Source organism: Asterias amurensis, chromosome 2 (assembly GCF_032118995.1).
Source record: "Asterias amurensis chromosome 2, ASM3211899v1".
NCBI lineage: Eukaryota > Metazoa > Echinodermata > Asteroidea > Forcipulatida > Asteriidae > Asterias > Asterias amurensis.
In genome coordinates, this window is record NC_092649.1 from 5,572,984 (window position 1) to 5,583,218 (window position 10,235).

General features: G+C 38.7%; 1 protein-coding gene across 1 annotated transcript; it reads left to right on the plus strand.

The window, feature by feature from the left end:
* The first annotated feature begins 1,219 nt into the window (after window positions 1-1,219).
* LOC139954278 (blastula protease 10-like) lies at window positions 1,220-9,740 on the plus strand. The gene is made up of 10 exons (XM_071954011.1): window positions 1,220-1,342; window positions 1,856-2,108; window positions 2,824-2,956; window positions 3,609-3,678; window positions 4,135-4,323; window positions 5,228-5,357; window positions 6,292-6,414; window positions 7,646-7,746; window positions 8,281-8,402; window positions 9,335-9,740. Exons 1-10 carry the CDS (start codon window positions 1,277-1,279, stop codon window positions 9,501-9,503), a joined length of 1,356 nt encoding a protein of 451 aa, XP_071810112.1. The 5' UTR covers window positions 1,220-1,276; the 3' UTR covers window positions 9,504-9,740.
* Window positions 9,741-10,235: the final 495 nt, after the last annotated feature.

Consider the following 10,235-nt stretch of genomic DNA (forward strand, 5'->3'; position numbering starts at 1 on the left):
ATAGGGGCTCCGTAAAAATGCAAAAAAAGGTATCAAACAAATTAAACTGATATGAACTTACTTTGCAATAAAAAAGTGTAGTTGTCCATGATATAAAAACAATCAGTAATTGAAGAAAACAGCAGTATTGAATAAATTGATTAAAACAAATCAAACAAATTTTAAAAACACAAAATTTATGAAGATTGGAGTAGTATCTAATAAAAAATTAAAAATAAATAAAAAATAAATAAAAAATAGTTTAATACAAATGAAATGATAGTGGATGTGTACATTTTCTCACGAACTAAAAATAATTTTAAACAGCTACCTGAGCGGAATGTTTTCAACGGAAATGATATTTGAACTTGTTTATAATGCACTTGTTCATCATTTTAATATAATTTTGATATGTGTACACTTCTGAAATTTTCGTAATTATCGATTAAAAAATCAGGCCCCATTCTAACTTGCATGCGATTCCTTTTGAATATCAAGTCTGTTTAATAGATGGCTTCTTTTTTCCTTTTTTATTTAACCTCTAGGCATTTTTTCAGTATATCGTGCGAAACTGCAACTGTCGTTATCAAAATACAAATCGGCTAAATCACATAAAAAGTTTGAAATCGAATGGAAAACGCCTGCTTATGTTGTATATGTAACTGTTCATGTTTGTTGCGTTTAAAGAAAGAAAGGGTCGACACGTCAGAAATTTTACAATTTTGTTGCATACCAACAGGTTCTTTTGGTTGGTAAATGGATTGTAACAGCTAGTTCTATTATCTAATTTATATATATTTAGTTTTATAAAATTTTAGAAAATTCGTTGGAACGTTATGAGATTAATTAACAACTTAAATCCACTTCAAAACTCATTTAATCGGTACCTCTGGTCCTTGTTTGTCAACTACTCCTGTCGATCTGACAAAATTTACATGTGACAAAATTCAGACGCCACCCCAGCTCATAAAACTTGTAAACAAATTAATTACCAGTTTTTAATTAATTAACAGTTTTAAATGCATACTGGGAATACGAAAAGGCTTAAGGCCGAGTCACGCTGCGGCGATAGCGAAAACGATAACGACGCAAAGAGAACGTGTTCTATTGGCTGAATTGCTCCACACGGAATACGCCCACCCCACGCTTATTCAACCAATCGAGGGTGTGCATTTTTAACGTTCTCGTTTATTATCGGGGCCTGTTTCATGAATTGTTCAAACTGTCAGCAAATAAAAGACCGCGTTGCCATCACCCAGTCCTCATTAGGAGAAGGGAGCGGCAGAAGATAACGACAATGAAGAACCTACTGATCAACCTGTTGCTTGTTGGGCTCACCCTTGTATTTGTCCAACCTAATGCGGTAAGTCAAGTATCTACTAACTAGCAATGGTACCCATCCCCAATAAAATGGTCTATTCGTAATATTGTCAAAGACCAGTCTTCTCACTTTGTGTATCCCAACATGAATAAACTAAAAAACCTTAAATTTTTTCTTTTACTCAATTGGTCCTCGAAGTTGCGAGAAAAATGAAAGAAAAAACACCACAAATGACGGACAAGTCGCGTGCTTTAAAAAGAAAATTGTTTCTTCATCAAGTATAGGCTAGAATCAAAAGAATTCTATGTCGAGCCATTTAAAAGTGTTCACAAAATTACCCCAAACCATTAGTTTTACTTAAGTTGGATACAACTTCTAACGTTTATACTATACAAGCCCTTTTCGAAACCGCTGTGCCGTTGGTTACTCCTAGGTTCTGTCAGCCTGTGTGAAGTCCTATTATTATATAAAAGTAATTGAATGGTTAAGCTTTGCCTGAACCCCTCAGTCATCGTTTCGAAAAGGCACCAAAAGAGTTTGCTTTTGAAACCCAAGATACGGGAAGACTACAGCAGCGCAATGGTTGCGCTCCTGAGCGGGAAAGACCAAGAGGCTTCCAAGGCAGAGATGACGCCCTCCCCGAATACTGTAGAGGGTGACATGGAGCTCTCTGCGGAACAGAAAGATGTCTACCACGCCATGAAGAACGCCACAGCTGAGAACATGGATCGGGTATGGCTTGAAGCCAAAACCGCCTTCAAAACATGGCCGGGGAAGACCCTCGTGTATCGGTTTGATGCGTCACTAGGTGAGTCGGTCTTTATTCCAGTTGCGTAATTTGAACCCAATATCTCAAAGACGCTTAAGCACAAGAAGTAGCTAAGCACGGCAACAATATGCTTACAATATTAAGGTTATCAGTCAAAATGCCGTGTCACAAGTAAAAGTTTTGATTGGTATCTTTACTGCTTACGTGGAAACTGTTACACAACATTTTCTGATGTTAAGCAGCTCTATGAAATTGGGCCCTTGTTGGTGCATTACTGACACTTTTTTCAGGGCAAATTTGAAACAAGAAGTTATTGAAATATTTCAAGGAAGGTGTCGTCCGAAAAAAAGTCGTGTCCAATTGAAGGACATTTTGATTGAATATCATTGAAAGTCAGGAATGAAACGAATTAACGTTTCTCCTAAACAAAATGTTACAACACGAGGATTGTTGATATTTTTGAAGATTCAGGGATGAGATTTGTCAGACTTTTATCTGAATTCAGACTTTTTACGTCGTCCTGATGATAAAAATCAAACATTGTTTTTCTCAAAAAATAAATAAATAAATAAATCATCAATCTTTGGTCGTCTTGTTTATTGCTGCGGATAATGTTCCTGAAAGCTCATTGGAATCGTTTCTTCCGGGGTTTACCGTTCAATGAACCGACTAAAATTTAGATGTTTCGTTTTGGTTACCACTGACTCTCACATTATGAAGATTGAAATCACGGGGTATTTCGTTCGTTATACAGACGAAGTTATGAAGCAGTTGTTTTTGGATGCGGTTGAAATCTACAAAGAGCACACGGTTGTAAAATTTGAGGAGGCGCTTGATGACTACAGTGGCACTACAGTCCCGATGGTTATATTAGCTAAAGAAAACGGGTAATACAAAATATATCTATCTCCCAATGATGTGACTTTTGACAGAGCTGTTAATATTTTAGAATACAATCTTGTGCCGTAAAGAATATTTCTAACACTAGGTGATAGTCGTGACACTTGTGTCCTTAAGCAAGACACTTAACCATTGCTTCGTCCTTCGGATGAGACGTAAAGCCGTTGGTCCCGTGTGTTGTGTAACGCATGTAAATGAACTCAGTGCACTTAGCGAAAAGAGAAAGAGTTCGCCCCGGTGTTCCTGACTGTGGCTGCTGTGTGCACCGTATCACCTTTGTAAACCCTTATAAAGGTGCTAAGTAATTGGGTGTCAGAATTCATTACTGCAATAAATAATATATCTTTCTGAAAGTTTGTATATACTCAGCGCCATAACTACATTATTTGTGAGATACGTGTGCTTAAGACTTCGATATTACTATTGTTATATTTAATTTGACTTTATTTTATTACCCCATTGCACACATACATAAACAAATGACAATGGTGCAAAAGGGAATTCCCGGACAGGCACACAGGCCCACTAAATCAAAAACCAAAAGACAAGGGACAAGCTATTGTTCCTTTTTAAAAAGATATTATAGCTATTTTATGTATCCTTAATTGTTGTTGTAATAGTTTTTATTGTACTTTGTAGATGCTCCAGTACTGTAGGATACATAGGATCTGAAGGTCGCATGAATCTAAAATCAGGAAAGTGTAACTTGGTATGCTTAAACATTTGTTTATAAACCTTTAAAAAAAATTGAGAATACGGAGTGGATTTCGTGGACCGTTGTCAAGGTCAGTGTGAATTCAATGAACACAATAAAGCCTAATTAAGTGATTTGGGCGAGATTTGATCTAAAACAAAAAGAGATTTGTGTTTAAATGGAAATTCCAAAAGAACAGAAAAAAGAACCGTTTGTGTTGTGAGACATGATACCCTATAATTATATGAGGTTAGTGGAAACGATAGCGGAACGAATCTCATAGTTCTAGGAGTAGTCTTTACGTAGCCCCACAAACATTGCAGAAAAATACTGAATTTAGAAGTGCTTTGAGCATTACTTAGTGACGGATGTTATGAGTACTGTTTTACAAGAAGCCTCGGCCATAATATTAAAAAAAAAAAAAAAAAAAAAAAATTCAGATATGCAATTTCAAACACTCCCTTTCAATAGGGTGTTGTAGTCCATGAGATCGGCCATGCCCTTGGGCGTTTCCACGAGCATACCCGAAGTGACCGAGATGACTATGTCACAATAAATGAGGCCAACATCCTAGGAAACCATATCAGCAACTTCCAGAAGGTTTACACACCGCTCCATTCCCCGTATGATCTTCAGTCCATCATGCACTATGCACACAATGTGAGTATTTTACACAAATTTTATTTTTGCCTGTTGGAATAATTCTGTTTTATTTCTACACATTAGTTCATTGAGTCAGGACGCATACAGGGCCCAATTTCATTGCTCTGCTTACCGTAAGCACAGAATCGGCGCTTGCGGAAGCAGGGAGTTCTGTGCTTACGGCAAGCGTATTTCACGGGTTAGCGGCAAATTTTGGCTTCTGCGCGTGCGTACTCAACGTTACTAGGCATTCTACGCTTACAAGGCTAGCGCAGAAATTCGGCGCTTGCACGTAAGCGGGGAATCGTGATCGTAAGCGCGGAATTCGGCGGTAAGCAGAGCCATGAAATTGGGCCCAGGATGCGCGTAAATTCTGACTCAGTAGTGTATAGAGAGTGCACTGGCCTTCATTACCTCAAAGGCACTGGATACTCTGAGTAATACTCAAAATAATTGTAAGCATAAATCTTATTATTATTATTATTTTTTAACTTACTTGGTAGCGAGCAATGGAGAGCATTGACAGTTGATAGTATATAAAACACCGTGAGAAACTGCTCCCTCTGAAAAACGTAGTTTTTGAGAAAGAAGTGTATTTTCACTATAATATTTGAATTAATTCCGAGACCTCGGCTAAAGTCTCGAATTCAAGCATCTGACACATTTTCACCAGTTTGTTATTTTATGCATGTTGAGATACACAAAGTGAAAAGACTGTCTTTGACTACCAAAAGTGCCAAGTACCGTGGGACAACGTAACTTATAAGGCGATGTTTGAGGTAGCACCATTGTGTAAATATGAAACTTGTGTTGGTTCTGAAAAGAATCGTTGGTTGACTACTGTTTTCTCATGTATTTTCTCGAGCGGCTTTAAAGACATCTAATAATCTCAATATTTCTGTTATTTCTTCCAAATTGAAAGTTCTTCGCTACCGCTCCTGGGTTATCAACGATCGTTCCGCACGAAAAAGCGATGATCCGCACGATGGGTCTACAGTACCACATGTCTCGTTTAGACATGTACACTGTAAACGCTATCTACGGTTTGGATGGTATGTAAAGTATTTAAACAGTCACCTGAAAGAGAAACTTTGGAACGCTAGGTGGCAGCAGACTTACCAGGAAGATTGTCCTTTGCTTATCGGTGGTTCTGAGTATGCGCACATTACAGAGAACAAAATGATGTCACCTGGTAAGTCTGCTGCAGGTACCTACATTCACATGCCTTTCCGACAGACGAGATACTAATACACTGCTCATAGTATTACAAATTTAAGTTTTTGTATCATTTAATTTCAACACACCATGGTGGACATTCCTTTGATACACTATTTCAACATGACAATCCTGTTTTTCAACACTGTGCATATATGGGCAGGTATCCACATTCAAACCGGTGACCTATAACAAAAGGGACAATGGGTCCACGGTTGCTATCACAAAGAAAAGCATTGTGGTCAACGGTTGCTCTCACAAAGAGTTGAACAAAGGAGGGTACCCGATTGCAGGTGTTTACACACTTGTGTGTGTGTGTGTTGACATGTCTCTACGCTACTATGCGGACCTCTTTTGTTGTCACTTCCACACTTCGCACGCAGGGTCGCAAACACTCTCTTTGTATAGACAAGTCCTTGGGATTTCTCTCTTCTCATATCCAGACTTCGTTTCTAAACACTTCATCCCACCTCACCCCACCCACACCCCAATAAGTACCCTGTATCCCCCATCATATTCGCAAAGCTACGATCCCGGGCACATCGCCATGGGCTCCCACATCACGCCCCCACCCCCTGAACCCCCTTTCAATGTTGGCTCCCATTGCGCGGTCTTTTGCAATCAAGTCAACATTGAGCGGGGGATCGACGGGGGACGTGGAACGTTTATTGTCAGGGGGAAGTGTACCAGGGAATGTTTACGTTGCGAATGTGCGGCCAAATCATTTTGGCCGGGATTAAAATGTATTTCTTATTCTTTTGGTTGATACAGCCGCGTGTCCCGACGACCTTTGGGATAAGTGTACGCGTGGTGGAGTTCCCAACAAGCATTGTACGTGTAACTGCCTGCCAGAATTTGAAGGCGCTTACTGCGAACTCGTCGTAGCTCAAACAGGTACGAAAATAAGAAACAACTCCCTGTTTCTCTGGTATGTATTCTTTCATAGTTTTGTATCATTACTGGTGCGCATCTTTTCAATTTAATATTCTGGTTTTAAAAGTCATATAATAGAGCAAGAGGTAAGCAGCTACAAAAGATTGGTGACATTACTACGTTCACACTTAACAAGAATTAAACATTTTAAATTCAGTGTAAAAGACCTGCAAAAAGGAGACCTGCGGCGAGGACAACACCACCAAAGCGCTTAGAGCATTTAAAGCGCGGTACAAATACTTATTGATATTATCAACAAATCAAAGTATGACTTCCAGAACTTTTCATTCTACAGAATATAGAGATATTCTTCCCCATGACCCCGCGATCGGGTTGATATTATTATATCAAGTGGTTTGAGTAGCCATTACAACAACGTCATACCTATTTCGGGGAGGCTCGTGAATAAGCGCCAGATAGACATACCGGCCTTGCCCTCCTACAGATTTGCTTAAGCACGAAAATAGCTCTCTTATTTCACACATGTTACTGGCCGAAATTCCATGCCACATACATTGCTTGTGACTGGTATTTAGCTGCTGTTTACTTAGCATAAGAATTGAGTGAAGTCTTGGCCAGGAATCTGATTTTACGAAGCAATTTTTTGTGCTTAAAAGGCAGTGGACGCTATTGGTAATTACTCAAAATAATTATTAGCATAAAACCTTACTTGGTAACGAGTAATGGGGAGCAGTTAAAGGTATAAAACGGCTCCCTCTGAAGTACCGTAGTTTTCGAGAAAGAAGTAATTTTCCATAAAATTAAATTTGATTTTGAGACCTCAGATTTAGAATTTGAGGTCTCGAAATCAAGCATCTGAAAGCACACATTTTCGTCTGAAAATGGTGTATTTTTCTTTCATATTTCTCTCGCAACTTCGACGACCAATTGAGCTCAAATTTTCACAGGTTTGTTATTTTATGCATATTTTGTTGAGACACACCAAGTGAAAAGACTGGTCTTTGACAATTACCAATAGTGTCCAGTGTCTTTAGGCAGCTCTCTGAAACTGGGCCCATATCATAACAAAGAAATGGACAGCTTCGTCACTGCGAGTCACATCCAATGAATTCATCCAATGACATAATTGTGCATGTAAGACCAGTGCCTGTCTTTACAAGGGGACAGTCTATCGGTGATCATGAGTTAACATAGTGCGTGAATTATCTGTTGTTGTTGTTGACCCCCTTAGAATGTAGCGGCCACTATCAACTGGAAGGACCAGGGCTTATTTCATCCCCAGGTTACCCTAAATTATACCCCTACAACTCCAGATGCAATTATATCATCGAGGTAAGACTAACAAATAGTATGGCAAAAATATGGTTACTGTCACTGTGCAAAAGAGGAGCCAGACTATTTTTCCTTCTGGCCTCGGTTTTGAATACATGGATTTGAATTATCTAAACTGTACTACTTCCAAGGAAATTATTTCTAAAAACAGTATACTCTCACTAACAGCTGTACATAACACAAATTAAGTTTGTATTTGAGTACTTGCCAATACCCCAAGGAAAATTGTTTTGAAAATGTTAATTGTTAAAATGTGTTGAGAGGGTTTCCACGATGAAAAATACATGTACGCCCTAGGAGCAGCTATACAAAAGCCGGACAGTTCTTTTCAGAACTGAGAAGTCTCCCGAATTCCGAAAAAAAAAAAAAATACTCCGCGGTAGTATAGATTGCAAGACACAATCTACTTAAAATATAAAATAAACCCATTATCTATCTAGCAAGTAGATATAATATACACAATGGTGTATACTGACCTTGATTTGTTTCATTTTACGAATTTATTCCCAACCGTTATTTTGTCTTTGTTCATAGTGTGCAACGGACGAGGTCGTCCAACTGAACTTTCCAAAATTCTATATAGAGAATGAGGGCTGTGGCTATGACAGGATGAACATAATGACGGGCGATTTGATCTTGGCGAATTACCCAGACAAGTAAGTATCGTAAAGACTCCTTCATATGAAGTCACAAGAACCAAAACAGCGCCCTCAGTGGTGTCATGAAGACACACCTATCATTGGCTGAGAGTTATTATGGCCCCAGCACTGGCGACTAATGCAAGGGGAAGTTTCACGCGCATTCGAGCTTCCACGACCAAGTTGGTCCTACCACTTTTGATCTCTATTAAGATATAATCCCACATAAACTATTGAGTTTGAAGGCACTGTCACACCTTGACATTTTAGCCAGCGTATGTCAACGTAAGCAAATTTCTCTTAAACGTTTGGGATACGCTGAGCTATCGATTGATTTTTTCAATTTTAAGCATAATGTACAAAGCGTATTCATAACGAGTTGGATGTATACATACCGTATAATAGTAACATAGAAAGTTCCCATTATAACGAGTGCTGAGCTGCCGGCGTTCACGAATTATGTCATACGGTGACCTTGACGTTTAAGTCAGCGTATGCCGACGTATGAAAATTTTTCCAAATAGTTTTCGAGAAAGAAGTAATTTTCCACGAATTTGATTTCGAGACCTCAAGTTTAGAACTTGAGTTCTCGAAATCAACCATCTAAACGCACACAACGTGTGACAAGGGTTTTTTTTTCTCATTATTATCTCGCAACTTCGACGACCAAATTGAGTTCAAGGTTTCACAGGTTTGTTATTTAATACATGTGTTGAGATACACCATTTTTGAGAATTACCACAGGTCTCCAGTGCCTCTAAGCAATACGGACAGATATAATATGTCATGATATGACAGCACCACTGTTTGTATAACCCCGCAACGATAGCCCTTTATGACGGGGCCAATATAGGCCCATGACGTGGTTTCGGTCGAGAGGGTCTTATACATTATAACCAAAGTTTTTCCCTCCATACATTATAACCAAAGTTTTTTCCTCTATATTTCAGATATTGCGGAGACCAACTGCAGGGAAAACAGCTGGTGTCCAAGACCAACGTTGCATTGATGAGGTTCTGGAGTGACGACGTTAACAACTACGATGGATATCAGATAGCTTACGCCTGTATTCCACCTCCAGACGTCACGGTTCCTCCTCCAGACGTGATATCAAAATAGTTTCAATATACCTGCTGTAGCAGTGGATTTCGTCCCCCTGAAAGCACACCAACTTGTACGGAAGGGTGTTTTTTTTTCGGAAGGGTGTTTTTTTTTCTTTCAGTATTTTCATGCAACTTTGATGACCTATTATTGATATCAATATAAACCACAAGGGAAACTGACTGGGTAAATTTGTAAATGATTTTTGGGGTTGAACAAAGAATTGACTAGAGTCAATTCTTTGTTCAACCCCCCCCCCCCCCAAAAAGACCTATTATTGAGTCAAAATTGTGCGGAAGGATGTTTTTGTTCGGAAGGGTGTTTTTTTTTCTTTCAGTATTTTCATGCAATTTTGATGACCTATTATTAAGTCAAAATTGTGCGGAAGGATTTTTTTTCGGAAGGGTGTTTTTTCTTTCAGTATTTTCTTGCAACTTTGATGACCAATTACTGAGTCCAAATGTTGTGCGGAAGGGTGTTTTTTTCGGAAGGGTGTTTTTTCTTTCATTTTTTTCTTGCAACTTTGATGACCAATTACTGAGTCCAAATGTTCAAAGATTTGTTATTTTATGCATGGGATAAAACAAGATAGTGTCCATATCAGTGCCGTTAAACATGAATAATTATGACTGTGCGTAAAAACAAACCTCAGACAAACTTGTCTTGAAGTCTTGAGATTGGAACAGTTTTTGTAATGTCAGGTCTAAGGTTCTTACAGTGTGGCAGTTTCCCCAAGCATGGACGATACTT